Genomic DNA, 17814 nt, shown 5'->3' on the forward strand with positions numbered 1-17814 from the left:
TGTAGCACCTATTAAAGTTAGTTCGAACTAACGTCCGTTAGTTCGAACTAACTTTGTAGTGTAGACATACCCTGATCTCCTGGACCAGTAACATCTGTGATCCGGCCAGACCACAGAGGTTCAACCTGTACCATATGGCCAGACAGCTGCGAGAGGAACACTATGCAAGCCTGGCAAATATTAATGGGACAATATCATTGACATTAATGGGGGTCACTGATCAGCATAGGCTGTCTACCCTAGTCACAGTTTTTAAAACCCTCGGATCAGGGCATGCCCCCACCTGAGGCTAAGTCTCAACAGGGACACTTACTATCTAATAATGTAACAAAGGAAACTCCACGTTACTAAAAACTGTTTAAGGTTCAGAGTGACTAATTGTAAAAGGAGAATTATTGAAGCAAGGGAACATTCCGTGCACTGTCACCAGCAGTAAGGAATGGAGGATGGGGGAGGAGGGATGGCAGCCATACAGGTGTCACTCCAAAGGGAGCAAGAGCCAATTCCCTATGAGAACTTCTAAGGGAAAGCCTTCCAGCACATACCTAATTTGGAATGGACATGAGCAAGCACTTCAAGAAGACTATCTCCCCTATGTGATCTCCTCCTCGGTTGGAGAGATTGTGAAGGCCTTACACTCAACTTGATGATATTTAGGAACTGATCTACATTTAACATGGTAACTTTTGAGCACCATGCCCAGCGAATTTCAAAATGTCAGGGAATGTTTATGCATTTATGGCTAGAACCCTATTGGTTATGGAGGGAAATGGAAAACTGGTAGGGGGAAAATGGGAGATGCATAAAGATAACAGCCAGTTGATGACACCCATTGACACCTTCCAGAAGAATAACAATCCATCTCATCTCTTCTCATCTTCCCAGTACAGTTTAATATCTTCTAGATATCCTCCAAATATCCTCCAGGAAAAGGGGGCAGGTGGAATGGGGTAGCACAGAACCCAATAGGAGAAATTGGGTACCCTGTTAGAGATGCAGGGATTACACACAGTGCTTACCATAGGAGGGAAGGGGCCAGACGGAGGCCTGGGAAAAAGGAAAACATGGGGGAGGAGGTGCACACAGAGTTCCTGTCTTGAGGGAGAGAATGGGGGACCATGGAATGAGAAGGGTACACAAATCCTGAGAGAGGAGTGAAGTGGAAATGGAGGGGAGAGGCGCACCACTGGCAATGGGTAGTGAAGAAATTACAGGGAGCCCCTGAAATTCAGGGGATAGGAAGATGGCATACGAGGAGCTTATGGAGTGGAATGGAGGAATGCCAGAAGCCCTTTGCATATGCAGTGAGCTCAGCCAACAGAAAGTGTGCAGCATCCCCCTCAATTCTTAAAAATGGTCCTTAACCTTAGATGAGCACATTAATTAAGGAATCTTACATAAAAAGCCTTGGACTTCTTCTGGACAGCCATGATCTGGCCAGTCAGTATATTGCAAGTGCCACACTGTCTTCTCCTGCCCAGACAAAAGATGCTTGACCTTTAGCCCTGTGGTAGCATAGCAACCAGAATCCGTGCGGAACTTTGTTGTCACTTTAAACTTCCCGTAAGTGGCCGAGCTGTGCTTTGAGCCCAGTTTAGGCCAGTAGCGATGACTCTTGCTTCTTCCTCCTTCCTGAACCCAAAAGCAAAAATATTAGTATCATTATTCTCGCAGTCTCACAATTAAATTCTCATGAACAGAACCACTTGTGCACTGAACAGTGTCCTCCTATTTGTCTTGTCTCGCAAGAGCAGAACAAGTGCTTCCCATAAATCTGAATGGCATTAAATGTAAAATCCAAAATGCATATTGAACCTGTAGAATCTCAATGACATTAAATAAAATTTAGTCCAAGAGTTTAGAAGGGTTGATATGGGTAAAGAGAACATCCACAGTCACACTGAAGAAATTAAAACAAATCTAAGGATGAATAAACTCTCATCCTTCAGGGTATAAGTCAACTTCTGATTACAACAGGTGAGGAACAAACTTCCCCAGAGGCAAATTATTTCATAGCTGTCTTTTAAGAGGATTTGTGTCTCCTAACCTGACCATCTGGTACTGGTCTGCAAAAGTAGACTAGACAAAACACTGGGTGAATGTGATAGAGGTTGAACCTCTCTAGTCCAACATCATCCATGGTCCGGCATGATTTTAGTTATCCGGATGTCCACTTATAATGGGTGTGGCCAAGTTTCTCACAGTCCCATAAAGTTTGTTTACAGCCACCAGTTCTGACTCTCAGTGTTCTGTGTTGTTATTTAGCTCTAATTTACCCCTAAGTGTCTTTTTAAGAGCCCAGCAAGCAGGGCAAGTGCTGGTCAAGCTGCTATACAATACTGACCTCCTCTGGTTTGGCAAATTCTCTGGTTCGGTGCCGGTCAGATCTGGAAGGTGCCAGACTACAGAGGTTCAATCTGTATTGTAATTCTGATGTCCTAATAGGCAGAAGGGCTCAAAGCTAGATCTAGTGTTAGTTGGCAACGTGCCATTTTTTTATAACCGAGCACACGGATCTTGGATTACAATAAAAATAACTATTTTGCTTGGCAGAGGAATAAAAATATTTTTTAAATGGACACTTTTCCAGGAACAACAGCTTCTGGTCTCTTTTCAGTGATAAGAATGATGGCATGCAGAGCTGGCCTTGGATAGGATGGGGATGAATATGATTTCAACCAAGATTCCAATGGAAACATCTTTGCTTTGTTTGGCAAATCAAAGTCTTGCAACTGAACTGAAGCGTGGTGGTGGTGGTTATTTTTTATTTTAGTAAATGGCAAGCTAAATGCTAGAGAGCTATAAAAGACAAGGTCACAGACGCAGATTATCTCCAGACAAGTTCAAGGGAACAAAAAGGAGAAAATAAAAAGCTGCTCAAGAAAAACAGATTATTGGAAAGGAAAGCAGTGACAATGGTAGAGTTGCCCACATTTAGGAAAAAATGTTCTGTGTAACTTTACATACCTCTTCGGCTGTGACCATGGCTATCACATTCACCCCCTGTTCCCACACCATCTGCCAGAAGTCATGGCATGTGTGTGACAGAGGCCCTTGTGTGGCTATATAGTGCCATTCCTCTCCACCTACAGTAACCTAGGAGTAAAAAAAAATACAATGAATGCCAATCTTTTCCATAGTGGCTGTTCTAATATTGTATTTTAACTGTAATTATATGTAAGAAAACATTTTATTCTTAAATTTCCACACTAATCCATCCCATAGCATACCAGCAAAAAATTAATCCTTGGGAGCATGACTCGTCTCTTATCCTCTCTCTGAGCACAAGGGCCAGGGTAAAAGACACCCACATGTAACACACTGAAGGTCAGAATTTGCCTTGAATTTCTCTTCCTCTACCCATTTGTATTTTCAGTTCAGTGGTTGCAATCTGTCCTATAATAAATATGGTGCATGTAACAGTTTTTCAAGAATAAATTATGGAAATCCTTTCCCAGTACATGTAATAGACCCAACAGATCTTGCAAAAATACTTTTGGTCTTTCTAACCTGCAACATACAAATGAAACAAGACATACATGCTCTATATTGTGCAATAATGACAACAAACTAGGGATTGTTTAACCAGTTAACTGATTCAAAGGAGGTTGCCTGGGGGGAGGGGAGCAGCTGAACCAAGATGGAGTGGTCCCTCCTGCCATGGACAGGGACTGCTCTGGCCAGTCTAGAGTGCCTCTGCCTGCGGCATACCTGGGCCTGCCTGCAGCTGACAGGGCCTGCTCCGGACAGACCCTGCAGGGCTGGAGCAACCTCCTGTCTGCAGCTGGCAGGAAGCTGTTCCATCCCCCACCAGTTATCTGGAACCTGTAAACCTCACCTGTTAAGAGTGTGGCTTACTGGCTAACCATTCACAACCCTACAGAGAACTGATAGCTCACTTTGAAAATTTCCATTTAAAACAGATTGTTATCCTCCTATGAAGTAAATATTCTAAAAGACTTATCTGTGGTGTCCAACCAGTTCCAAAGCAGTAGCCACTATCGTGGCCACTACAGTGAACTAGCCACACTTAAATGGCCAACTACCTACATTGTTCAAGCCAACTAGTCACACTCAACAGGCCAAACAGCCACATGTGGCTAATGGCTGGCATGGTCGACACTGTGGACTTGCAAAATGGCAGATTTTTACACATATCATCTACTAAATTTCACTTTTTTTCCACATATAAGCTATTTTTCAATTCTACAGGTAAAAAGAAATACACAAGAACATTTAAAGTCACTAAACTAATTAAAAATACTTTTAGCAGCTTAAAAATAAAATAAGGTGAACCCATTATTTTGACACTGTTTTTATACTGTATATGTATGTATTTTTTCCTGTTTCTTACACGGGGGCCGCTAATTCCAAATTTCAGCCGAACACAACTTTTTATGGACAAAATTATAAATCACACAGAAAAAGATTTATATGGTAAGTGCTGACAGCATCATAAATATCAAGAATCAGGCAGCCAATGCTATAAAGAACAATCAATAACTGTGAGAGAACAGGGTGTGTACTATACTTGAGATTTAAGTCTTTATATAAATTTTTAAAAAGGACTGTCAGCTTAGCTCTTAATACTGAAATAGCACAACACTTAGATCTTTGGCTTTTGCACTTACATAAATACAACTCTTCTCATTGTGGTAAGTGTATTTTTTTTAATATTCAAAAAATGTTTTTCCCCTTAAATTGAATCCCTTGTTTTGGTTCCTGTTAAATCATATCCACCACTCTCCAATATGTATAGTAAGTACAGTCTATGGGCCAAATCCAGATAATTGATGAACAGTGCTTAAAATCAATTGAAATCTCTCATGTTCTACATCTGGCCCTGTATTTGTATAGATGGCACGCTCTCTCTGTCTCTGTCTCTCTCTCTCTCTCTCTGTGTGTGTGTGTGCTTTCTTTAATTTGATTGCATGTGAACCTGATTCAAAGTCCACTGAAGTCAATGACAATTTTTCCCATTGTTTTCAGTGATCTTTGGATTATGCCATACGTGCAACAAAAAATAAGATTTTTTTTTAAAGCCGTAACTTAAATTTTGATTTTTGTCTCTGTATTCAGACCATGCTGAACATCTTGATAAAATAGTCTAGTGTTAACTAAGCAGAGAAGTGCTGACAAGCCACAGGGACTACAGACTTAGTGGTGGGAGTCATGCTCCTCCAGGCATGGATCTTATCAAAATGATATAGGAGTTTTCTTTGTCTGATGACTTCTGGTCCAAATATCCAGCCTCCTGGCATCTGAGATGATAGAACCATAAATAGCCTGGAGGGAAAGTGCTGCCTGGAATGTTTACTGCATTCTAATGCCCTGACTGCAGGTTATTAAAAACGGAGTCCTGGGCGGCAAGCACACACTTTGTACTGCAGAGGTAAACTTCACAGCTGTGATTTCACCATCTAAGCAAAAAGATTGTCTGCTTGGCTTCTGTTAACAGCCACTTGGAGTTCAACAAGAAAATGCTGGCGAGAGCCAGAGTGTCATATACTAAAACATTAGTACATGTTCCTGCATGCTCTCTAGCTCTCAAATGTGTGCATGTCCAAAAGTAGATGAAATGTGAACTCTTAACACTGTCTAGGGAAAATTATTTTTCTGGCTGATTGCACCCTATGAACATAATGTATATTGGTAAGAATTTTTTTCTCCCATAATTTAGATGAAAAAAATTGATTCAATAATCCAGCATTTTAGCAATGGCAGATGAGCCCCAAAACCAGTATCTGCTACCCACCAAGACTCCAGTAGAAAAGTGATAATCCACCAGCATCCTGGTTTAGAAAGGTGTTTTGAATCAACAGGATTTAATATTGGAAATTGTGACTAATTGTTCTCTTTGGACTTAGAGGCCCTTCTTCCATAAAGATGTAAATGAACAGAATGTTTTATTTATTGTTATAATTTGATTTTTTTCTATTTTATTTTTGACAATGGGAGAAGACAGCCCTGTCATATCATGTGCCAGCCTGACATGAAGTAAGTACCACTACTTCTATCAGGACAGACTGTAATCACAAAGGTGGCATGGAAACAGCTTGTGGAGTAGTCCGAACGGACTTGCCTTGACTAAAGTCTTGACCAAAGGCTTGACCATACAGCCCTGTAAGCCCAAGGCCCTGCTAAAGCCTGGTGCAACTGTGCACACAGGTGGACCCCAGGAAAAGCAAGGATGTGGAAACATAATCTCTTGCCCTAGGCCATTGGGTAAGACCTGACCATAAATAAAGAGCAAACGCTGAAACTGCTAAGTGTGACCATAAATAAAAAGCATGGCTGAAACTTTCTGAGATTTTGATACAGCTTGTGGAAACAGGGAGCAAAATAATGGACACACCTTGCATTTCTCAGAAATGCCTGCCACAAAGGGGTAAGCAAACTTAAGATAACTGCGCATGTTAGTGCCTGGAAAGATAAGGTAAAAAAGCCAGCATAGTAATAGTTTGAAGCACAGGGAACTAACTTTAGCTACAAAAGTATGTGGCAATTACGGGTGTAACGACCAAGTCCAGCTTTGTTATAAAAAGAGGCTTCACAAAAACACAGCTGGGAGGTGGGGAGCAGGATTGCCCCACAGATCCAGCTAGTTGTAACTAGAAGTAAAGACCGTTCATTCCGACAGAGGCATTTGCAAGGAGTCTTGAAGCATGGGAATTAAAGAGACAACAACCTCCTGTCTGGCACTGTAAGGTTGCACACGGATGAACTATAAGTAAACAAGGCTTATTAACAGTATTAATTGTATCTAAGGCTTGATAAGTTTAGTGATTGTATTTAAGACTTAAAATGTGTATTAACTGCTTAAAGGCTTGCAATAAATAAGAAAGGGTATGTCTATACTACCCCCCTAGTTCGAACTAGGGGGGGTAATGTAGTCACACGGAGTTGCAAATGAAGCCCGGGATTTGAATTTCCCGGGCTTCATTTGCATAAAGCCGGCCGGCGCCATTTTTAAATGCCGCCTAGTTCGGACCCCATGCCGCGCGGCTACACGCGGCACGGACTAGCTAGTTCGGATTAGGCTTCCTAATCCAAACTAGCTGTACACCTTGTTCCACGAGGCGTACAGCTAGTTTGGATTGGGAAGCCTAATCCGAACTAGCTAGTCCGTGCCGCGTGTAGCCGCGCGGCACGGGGTCCGAACTAGCCGGCATTTAAAAATGGCGTCGGCCGGCTTTATGCAAATGAAGCCCGGGAAATTCAAATCCCGGGCTTCATTTGCAACTCCGTATGACTACATTACCCACCCTAGTTCGAACTAGGGGGGTAGTGTAGACATACCCAAAGTAGTTAAGTCTCTCTGGAGTGTCCTGGTTTCCCTCGGATCTAAAATAAACTGAACTACACGACACAGTGTTACCGGAAGCTGAGAAGCTAAAAATTAATTTGCAGACACTCTGGGCAGATTACTGCTGAAAATGACTATACAGAAGGGCTGTGTCTAGACTGGCAAGTTTTTCCGCAAAAGCAGCTGCTCTTGCGGAAAAACTTGCCAGCTGTCTACACTGGCCGCTTGAATTTCTGCAAGAACACTGACTTCCTACTCTCTGAAATCAGTGCTTCTTGCGGAAATACTATGTTGCTCCCGTTCGGGCAAAAGTCCTTTTGCACAAATGGGCCAGTGTAGACAGCTCAGATTTGTTTTGCGGAAAAGCGTCCGTGCCAATCTAGATGCTCTTTTCCGCAAATGCTTTTAACAGAAAACTTTTCCGTTAAAAGCATTTGCAGAAAATCATGTCTGTCTAGATGTAGCCAAGGCATATAAGGAGCATATAGAGTCAGTATCTAAACCATTCATACAATAAATTTTTGAACAGCAATGTAACTTCCTTTTACAAAACTCCCATTTGAAACCAGGTAATATGAATGCTCATATGGCTAGTCTAAGTGTAAGAATCATTACTTTAGGAGTCTCTCCTACCAGACCACTGGAGTACTTGATTTGTTCAAAGGACAAACACGCAGCTAATACCCCTACATTTTAAAAATCAACTTACACACATTTTAAAATTAAGATAGAACCTTATGTCCAGATCTTTTGATGATTCAGTGCTTCTCCCAAGCAGTCCAATGTTTCCCCTGCTGGAGCCCTGCCTATTCCCCTTCCCTACTCTGAGGGGAAATCCCCACTAGCCCAGCTGCTCCTGCAGTGTCAGGTTGATAGAAATTATACTGTTCTGAAATAATATGGGTATCGCTAGCCCATTAGTTAAATTTAAGATACGCTGAGTGTCTCTTTCAGCTTAATGCAAGCATTCAGCCCAATCTACACAACATTGCAAAAGATAAGGATATTTCTGTAAAATGATCTGTAGGTCCCTGAAATGTAATAAATACATCAATTCATGATTGTTCAGTGAGCCCTGAAATTATGTGATATAGTGACACTCACACCCAAGGTAAAACCACCTGCTCATTTTTTTTTTAAAGAAACCTAGGTAGATGTGAGTAAATGAGGGTATGTCTACACGGAGTAGGTAGTTCGAATTAGGCTCTCTAAATTTGTGGAACGAAGTGTACCGGTAGTTCGAATTAGAGAGCGTAATTCGAACTACCTACTCCGTGCCGCGTATAGCCGCGGGCACGGAGTCCGCACTAACGGGGATTTAAAAATGGCGGCGCCCGGCAAGATGCAAATGAAGCCCGGGATATTTAAATCACAGTGCAATGCCTACATTAGCCACCCCAGTTCGAACTAGAGTGGCAGTGTAGACATACCCTGACTTTTTGCGAGTCATCTTATGTTAGAAAACACTGCTCATACCTGTAACAACATACCCACTCCCCTAACATTTCTTTATGTGTCATGTGATGCTTCAAAAGCCTCTACCTTTATGTGTGAGGCATTTATGTAGCCTGTATTGTTTTCTTTAGTTGGTACCAGTTCTACTCTGTTCTCCTCATAAGGAACAACTTCCCTGATGCGGTTGCGCTCAGCATTTTCAGGCAATGCTGCAGTGGTGAAGATCCCATCTGCCTTTTTTTTTTGAATTTGCTCATATTCGGTGAATACCATTCCCTCTTCCAACTTCCTCTTCAAGATTTTGCACTGTGATTTAAGAGAAGGAAAGGAATACTATCATCAATTAATTTTTCTAGACAGAACTATGGCAAAAGTATCACAGAGCAGTATTTCATCTCAGCACATAATGAATCACACTGGGATGCTCTTGGCCTTTGCTTGGAGCTAAATGGCTAATACACACAGTTTTATGTTGTCTGAGAATGCATAGGCCAATCTACAGCAATGGAGTTAAATCAGAAAAAACATTATGTTTCTAATACCTTTTTATAGTTACAGATTCTGGTGCTAGATAAAGCAAAAACCTTTTAGTTACAATTCTGTTTCTATACATGGCCTTATCTCAAGTATATTTTTGAAAAAATTCTCTTTAAAAATAGCTACTCTTGCAATGAATTTAGGTCCACATTTTCAAAACATGGCCTTAATTTGTACATTGCCATGTCTATGAACATACAAAACCTCTTGGAATGCAACCAGGACTCTTCTCAGCAACCTACATTCACCATTCAGCAAGTTATGTTACCACATAGAGTGACTGCTGCATCAACCCGTCTAGCTAGTCAAGAGGAGACGTGTGATATTTTAGATTTAGGGTTTGATTCTGCGAGATGCTGAACACTCCTCGAGGTGTTAAGCATCTTCAATTTTCACTGACTTCAGAAGGCAACAAGGGTATTTGGAACTCTTACAATCATTTTTGGCCTTCCCAAAACAGCAACTATACGATTAAAGAATTCCATCACGGATGGTACTCTCAATATGGCCACGAGGAACAGTTTTCAGTACTTAAAATCTCAAAAACTCACAGTGCTGGGAACAATGGAATCAACAGCACGTTGTGAACCGTTCTCTTACCCTTTCATCCATTGGCACCTTGGCTCCTTCATCCTGGCTATCCTCAGGCACTGGAACTCTAGCAACTGAAAGTCCATTTAATGCTGCCAACATCAAGGGCCTCTTCTGGGCCTCCAGGCCTGCCATCTTCTGCTTCTCTAGATTCTTTTTGGCAAAAAAGGCATGTTTTCATCTCTGTGTTGTTATCTATAACGCCAGTAAAACACTGGAATGTTTTTTTAATCTTCAAAATTTGCAACTCTCTGGCCAAGGAGTGCAGATGATCACCATTAACCGAGTAAATTCAAATACCACCTCCATTCTCCCTGTTATTCCCCAGGGGCTTGCTTCTACATGAGCACAGAATTTTAATTTCAGGAAACAATCCAAAGGTAAAATATAGCTTACTTGCTAGCAGAAGACTTGCAAATACAAATCTCAGGCATCCCTCCTGTAATTGTAAATTGCTAGCAGGACATAAAGAATCACCCCAACATGTTGTGATGGCTGTAGCTATGCAAACCTATCCTATACTGATTTTAAACGGTGTTCAATACCATTTACTGCGGCAGACAACCATGAAAAATATGCACTACTTGCTCCACTGCATATTTTATCTTTTCTGGGATGTTTATTTAATGTTTAGAATGGGAAATAGCTTGGGAAATTTAAACTAGCATGTCTGGTAAATATCCAGCTGATAATGGTGCCTGCTATATACTAGATGGTGTTTTAAAACAGATTTTAATACCATGCAATGCATAGAACCTGCTTTACATCATATTCATGTAGCACATTACACTGCTATATGAAGAGTTTGAATTCCAATTTCATTCTGTGGCTAATGGGAGGTGGTACATCTACTAGGTGAAAGGCTTCAACTCCAGCACATGTGCACATGGGGCGTTGATGGGGTGAACAAAGTTGATCTAGTACAGAATGACTATCCAGAACCAGAATCAGAGGGGTAGCTGTGTTAGTCTGAATCTGCATAAACAACGAGAAGTCCTGTGGCACCTTATAGACTAACGGATTTATTGGAGCATAAGCTTTCGTGGACAACGACCCATTTCGTTAGATGCATCTGATGAAGTGGGTCTTTGCCCACGAAAGCTTATGCTCCAATAAATCCGTTAGTCTATAAGGTGCCACAGGACTTCTCACTGTTTATCCAGAACAAAGTTTCTTAGATTATTTTACCACTCTTGGCCCCAAAACCACAAAGTTTTCCTCTACCTTGCCTCTCATTCTAGAATCCTGTGTGTCCAGTCTCACAATCCTTTGTGCTTCTTTGGTTCTGTCCAAAATGCTGTAACTAACTAACTTACTCATTCACTCACTAGTTTGTTTTGAATTCCTTAGGCTGTCTGTAGCTTCTGGGATGCTATCCATTTAATAAGCCTTACCACTGCAGTGTTTATATGTGAGAGATTATATTTTGCAAGCTAAAAGGTTAGAAATACCTTTTTCAAGTTAAATAAAAGCTTAGATTCTGTAGGGAATAACATAACCGCTAACATACAGCTTTGTGATCTATCTTGAGAGCTTGACTCCAAGAATCAGAACCAATGATCTAGAATTGACAGTTTTCAGAATGAGAGATCCATTCTCTTTTCAGAATGAGAGATTGCATTTCTTCTAGCAGAACTCAAAGGAAACAGAAAGCTTATCAACTTTCAGGCTAGCAATTTTATTCACGCTTATTCTAAATCATTACTTCAAATGCAAAAATCAGCAACAACAAAGTGGCAACTTTCTAAACAAGCTTGAAAAATCCCATAGGATTTTCTTTACTAATAGTCTTGCCATGACGAATATTAATGGCAAAACTAGTATTATTTTCTAACTACCCCCAGATCACTTAGACATCACACTAATATACATGGATTCAATGTTTCTTCTGCTTTCAGGCCCATCCCGAAAAAGAAATATGCACTAGTTTAACTCGACTACAATAGGACTATTCGGTCTCTAAAGTTAAGCACATGACTAAGTCTTTATATTTTGATACCCTCATGGCTATCATTTAGGTCTATGAAAGACAAGGCTTTGTATATGTACATTTATTATATTATATTTTAGGAAACATATTATGTATTCCTACCACAAACAGAAGAGATGGGAAATTTGATGATATGTATCTTCAAAAAGGCATGTCTATTGCAGGATGTCTAACTCAAGTTGTTAAAAAAAACAGTATTTCACAGTTAGTCACTCTTGCCAGTTTAATCTCCTAAAACACTGTGCTCACCAGGTATGTGCATAATTCATTAACAGAGTTGTGAGCTGGTACATTCATCTGAAAACTGACGTTGTGATGGCACTTCAAACCCATCCAAACTACACAGGATCAAATGACTGCACAAGCAGTCAGGCAATGGAGAATCAGGCCCCTTATTTTTCACTCACTCTTAGCTTTCAGCCAATCCCTACGATTGTCAAAAACTCTTTTTCTCCCCCCATAAGGCTGTTTTACATTCCTCATTTTTCAGGGATATAACATTTTTCAATTTGTATTTTTGGATATAAAAAAAAAACCCAGGTTGCTTCCTTTGTTCAAAGAAACTTCTGCATTAGAGAAAGATACTTACCCTCATCATCATTTCTCTTTCTATAATGCTGTCCTCGATAGAAAACATTTCGGACACAGGCCTTTCCTTCACTGGTTCTTTCTTGACCCTCTCTTTTACACTGGTGAGATCAGGCTCTGAGATAGAGGGTCCAAGTGAGGACCCGTTTATTGACATTTGATCAGTTCGAGACACACTAATGGCCTTGGTAGGCCCTGGCCTCATGGCCTTGGCCCTAGCTACAGCCACTGAAATGCTTGCTTGGTCCTGCCTCAGGGCTCCATTGCTAACACTTTTCCTTGGTCCAGGATACTCAGGAGGAGGTTTGTTTGGTATTCTAGCCAAAGCAGCTTGCAACTGAGCACTATATTCCACATTTTCATGGAGTGGTGCTATCTGTGACACAGACTCTGCAGCTTCTCCTTCCTCTTCGCTTTCACTGCTGTGTATCAGCATTGTGGCAGTGGATAACGTCTTCTTGTGATGGTAACAAGGGAGCTGCTGAACCGCATGTTCCACCTGCATTGCCTCTTCTGGCTGCACCTGCTCTCGCAAGGTGTTTCTACGTGGCAGAGGGGCATTTAAAGTCTTTAATGCCATAGCTTCTATACCACGTACCATGTTGCTGATGACCTCCAAACTATGGCGCTTGTTTAAAGCTGCATGATGTTTGACTGCCAAGAGGGGCTCACTAACCTCCTGGAGAGACTGATGAACCACGGGCAAGCTGTCCTCTTGGAATGTCTTCACTGAGAGCTGGACCTTCCGAGTAACCAAATCAGGGCTACTGCCACTGACATATTTATGACGGTGGCTTGCTAGGTCAGGCGTGCTGGTGGCAGGACGCGGACATGGATATGGAGGTGGTGGCCTAAAGAGATAGTTCTTTAACATATGGGCAGTACTATAGCTTTGACTGCTCTGCAGCTGCATGTTAGCTAGTTCTGGTGTGCTAACAGTGTGGGATATGGCACTAGCTGCTGTCTTATTCTGCACAGCATTATTAGCGTTCATTTGGTCAGATGGGGCAACGGGTTTGTTATAACTGCCGTGCGGCCCATAGGGAACAGTATAGGGATGTCTCTCTCGAATCTCAGGTTGGCTGTAAACCAGATCTTCTGGCTGGTTGTATGCATGTGTGTTTCCAATATTGAGGTTTCTTAAAGACTGACTTTGGCTATCCATGTGAATAACCCCTCTCTTCATTTGCCTCATAACAGTTTCATAGTCTGGTGTTGGCCTGTAGGATGGCACTATGATTGCACTGTGTCTATGGCTGGGGATGTAGTCTGCCCTCATGATATCACTTCCTGGGATGCTGAGATTGGAGGACATTGGAGACGCCTGGACAAAGTTCTGTGAACGGTTGAGGGAGTTCATGCTGTGGGCGCTGCACATACTGCCATTTGGCCCATTACCATTTAAGTAGCTGAAGTCCACTGGACACCTGTCCAAGCTGGTCTGAGATCTACAATAGAATGTTTCTTCATTTCCATGGAAAATGCTGTCTGTGCACAGTAGAGGGAAAGAAAAAGACACTTTAACTGACAAGGGAACGTGCAATGCCGTGATCCTCAAAATCATGCCTACATAAAACCACAAAACTTCAAATGCATTCTGGACCAGTGATGATGTCTTGTGTACATCTTTGCAGGATACACGATTTCAGGAGTGGCCTTTCAGATTGTTTATTTTACCAATACCTCAAGCTTTTCTCTCCCTTGCCTCATATTTCAGAATCCTTTGTGCTTTTTTCCATACCCTCCCCCTCAAAGTACCTACATGCTGTAGTTTGATAATTGTGTCAAAAATAGGATCAAAACAAAACTCCAGATCCAAACACTCCTGTAATTCTGGAACATTTGGCGGTTGAACCCTGTCTGTATAACCGGCGAACTAAATCTTAGATCCAAATCATGCGCAGGCTTTGAAACAGTTCAGATCCAGACCCTCCCACAGGTTCTTAAGGGGAAGGAAGTGGTTGTGGAATTCTCCTTTATCCCCTTCCCCCCTCCACTCATTTGGAGCACAGCAGGTTCACAGCTGCTTATAACTAAAGATATATCACATCATTGGCAGCTGTAGGCCCCAGAGCTACAGTCCCAGTCAACATTTGCTTAGATCTCCTCTTGGTGTACTTCCCTCACTCCCCAAACTGGTAGAGATGGTGAAAGGGGAGGTCCTTCCAGGGCTGTAGCAGATTTCTCAACTTCAGATTAATCTGTTGTCTCCAGGACTCTAAGCAGGCCAAAGCATGCTGATCATGCCCTCCAAAGAACCAAAAGAGCCTACTGATCAGATAACTGGGATAAAGAAATTAAATTATTGGGCCAAGGTCACCAAGGGGGACTGTGGCACAGGCAGAAATAAAAAAAAAATCAGATCTTGAGTCACAGCTGAGTACTTTAACCATGGGAATATCCTTCCTCCTAAATCTCACTGACCCAGAAGGATGGCCTCTCCAATAATGCAAGCAGTTATCCCACATTATACCAGAAGTCTGTGGTAATATTCAGTCCTGCTAATATTGTCCCCAATCCATTCTTTTCTACAGCCCTTGCCCCATTCCTGAGACACCATCACAACAGTAAGATCCCATCATGTGTGACGAGTAGCTAGGGTTCTTCAGCTGTGTCTCTCACAGCATGCAGGCATAGCTCTGAGAAAATCATTTAAAAAGGTAGTGTGGTTCAGTGAATGAGAGGTGAGTCTGCCACAGTAGAGGTCTGGGCCCTGCCACCTGCTCTGGTGGAAATGACTTGGTGCAGCATCCCCATCATCTTATCTGCCAGTGAAAAGGGGGAGCAAAGGGATAGGAAGAAACAGTAGTTGCATCTCCCTAGTGTGGAGCTGTGTCAGTAACAGTGCACAGATGTCAGAAGAACTTATGGTCTCCTCATGCCCAGACCAATGCACTAGGCTATAGGATATTTTTTGTGAGAATCTCAACTTTTTATTCACACTTCTGAAGCTTGATCCTGGTGCCAGGCATTAGAACAGAGAAAAAGCCATTAAAGAATATGTAAGTTGTGTGGATCTACTCCCCCACCTCCCCCTTTTCACTGGATCTACAGATAAAAAGGCACAACTAGAAAACTGCTATTTTAAAATCAGACCCCGATTGGAGACTTGTAACTTAGCAACCCCTTGACAAAATGATCCCAAACATGCCCTATAAACTCTACCCATTGCGCTGTACAGGCATGCCACATTCAAAGTCCCTGTAACGGTGCATGTGTGTTTTAGAGACGTTTGAAAATTGAGCTTTAAATAGAACCGTTACTGCAGCCCTAATTCTGAAGGTACTGTAGAGGAAGGATACTAACTCCCATTGGACCAGGACACCATTCTAGAAATCAAGCTCTGATGAACAAGAGTCCCTTTGCGGGCATGCTAAGCTGCAGATCTCTGAAAGGAAAAAGGCACACCCTAAATACCTTGAGAGTTGTGTGTTTCAGTGTAGTGTTCTCCGCACTGGACATGCATAGGAGGCATTATAAATGGATGCTGTCTTGGCTGAAATGAAAAGGGAAACATGAATAACCTCAGCAAACTGTTTGTGCCAATGACATTTGCCACAGTTTTTGAAGCTGAAGCGCAAAAGACATTACTCTAGGCTATTTCCACGACATAGAACATTTCCTTACAGCAGAAGAGGGGAAACTTTTTTCTGTCAAGGGCCTTTGACCCATGGAAAAAAGCAATCACAGGGCACAGCCTGTACTGGGGCTCAGGGCTTCCCCCCTGCAGTGTATGAGCCAGTGCTTGTGGCTTCAGCACTGGGAGGTGTGAGGGTGGGGGGATGCCGAGGCTTGGGGTTTCCCCCCACCACAGTGGAGCAAGCAATAGACTAATCAGACCCAAAAGCCTTAGGTTCCCCAGCCTTGCCCTACAAGTTCTGAAGATGTGCATAGAGCTTCATAAAAAACAAGCCCATAGGACAGTAAGTTCAAAAGGGCCTATATGCCTAGATCTCATTTCCAAAAGTGGCATAACTACTTAGGAGCCTGGTTCTTATTGAGAATTACTGGGACTTCAACTCAAGTAACTTCTGAAAACAGGAGTAAGGCTCCTCACTCACTTTACTTTTTTAACATTTTCACCCAGAGTCTTTGCCCCTGAAGAATTTTAGGCTCTGACAAAAACAAGGAGAGACAAAAACAAAAGCAGTAGTAGGTGGGAGGGCAAAGCAGTCTGAGGTGGCTCAGAAGAGTCACATGGGTCTCTTGAATGCAGAATTTCAGTGGGCAAACCCCTAACTGATAAATATTGTAGCTAGCATTGTGATAGGATAGGACTCAGTGGCAGGGACATATTAACATTAAATCAGTGGGATTTTTTACAGGTAACAATACAAAGTATGGATGACATCAAGGTCAGTTTTGCCCATTGATACATGAAGAATTTAGAGGCTGGAGGATAGGATTGCAGTCACCTTGAGTGTAGGTGTGATTAAGTTGAGAAGTTTATGGAAACACACACTGGTATGTTCAGAAAGAGGCAAACTGTCCCGACTCTGAGCAAGTATACCCGAAGAACCTTCTCAGAGGGATCTGTCGCACAGGCCAGTTCAAGGCGAGCAAAATACTGAGTGAGTGCATGGCTTCCAGGGAGAAGAGGCACAGTTCGCCTTTGTGCAGAGACAAAGGGTCACAGTGAAGGCTAAGCTCTGAATGGTCAAAAAGGAAGTGGGCTTGGCTTACACCTACATTTTTATGGGATCGGGGAGATAGAAAAGAAGCAAAAGAGACAGTGATAAAGGCATTTCAATCCTTGCATGCAATCTGGCAAGGAAAGGGTGAAGCCAGAACCAGAGGAAAACAGGAAATATTCCCATGGGATCCAATTACAGATGAGGATGCTCCGAAGAACATGGCTCCAGTCAGCAGAAGAATGGTTCTGTTGGCAGTTTGAGCAGCTGGACTTAGTCTGGCAAGAACTGAAGGAGCCTCCAAAGATGTGAGCCAGAAAAAAAGCCTTCAGCAAGAGAAGGGGGTCTAAGCCTGTATCATGGATATTAGAGAATATAGGCCAGCACAACAACGGTATGGGGGGGAGGGGAGATTGCCCTGGGGCCCAGTGATTCAAAGGACTCTTGGCAGCTGCTGCTACTGTGGCAGCAGCCAAAGCTCCAGGCCCTTACATTGCCACTGGAGCACCAAATGGAATACTCCAGGTGACTGCCTGGAGAGGCGTGGGTATCGCACGTTTCGGGCATCACTGAGAGTTGGCGGGGGGGCCCTCCACCTTACCCAGGGACCCGCAGAAGTTGTTGTCCCCTTCCCCCAAATATAGGAAACAAGCTGAATCCCACATATTATTGTGGGACTGGTCTGCAAGGGCACTTCTGGGAAAAGCAGGAGTTAT

At 42.5% G+C, this 17814-nt stretch overlaps 1 protein-coding gene across 1 annotated transcript in view; it reads right to left on the reverse strand.

Moving 5' to 3' along the window:
• PTPN14 (protein tyrosine phosphatase non-receptor type 14) overlaps positions 1-17814 on the reverse strand; it is a 188278-nt gene that overhangs the window by 10307 nt on the left and 160157 nt on the right. Inside the window, exons 12-17 of the mRNA XM_075925194.2 lie at positions 15885-15963; positions 12469-13955; positions 9899-10042; positions 8849-9067; positions 2968-3096; positions 1398-1632 (exon numbers count right to left, since the gene is read on the reverse strand). Of these exons, the coding sequence (XP_075781309.1) occupies positions 1398-1632; positions 2968-3096; positions 8849-9067; positions 9899-10042; positions 12469-13955; positions 15885-15963 (2293 nt within the window). The remainder of the gene's footprint in view (positions 1-1397; positions 1633-2967; positions 3097-8848; positions 9068-9898; positions 10043-12468; positions 13956-15884; positions 15964-17814) is intronic.

The sequence above is a fragment of the Pelodiscus sinensis genome, chromosome 3, assembly GCF_052426305.1.
Source record: "Pelodiscus sinensis isolate ZL-2025 chromosome 3, ASM5242630v1, whole genome shotgun sequence".
Lineage (NCBI taxonomy): Eukaryota > Metazoa > Chordata > Testudines > Trionychidae > Pelodiscus > Pelodiscus sinensis.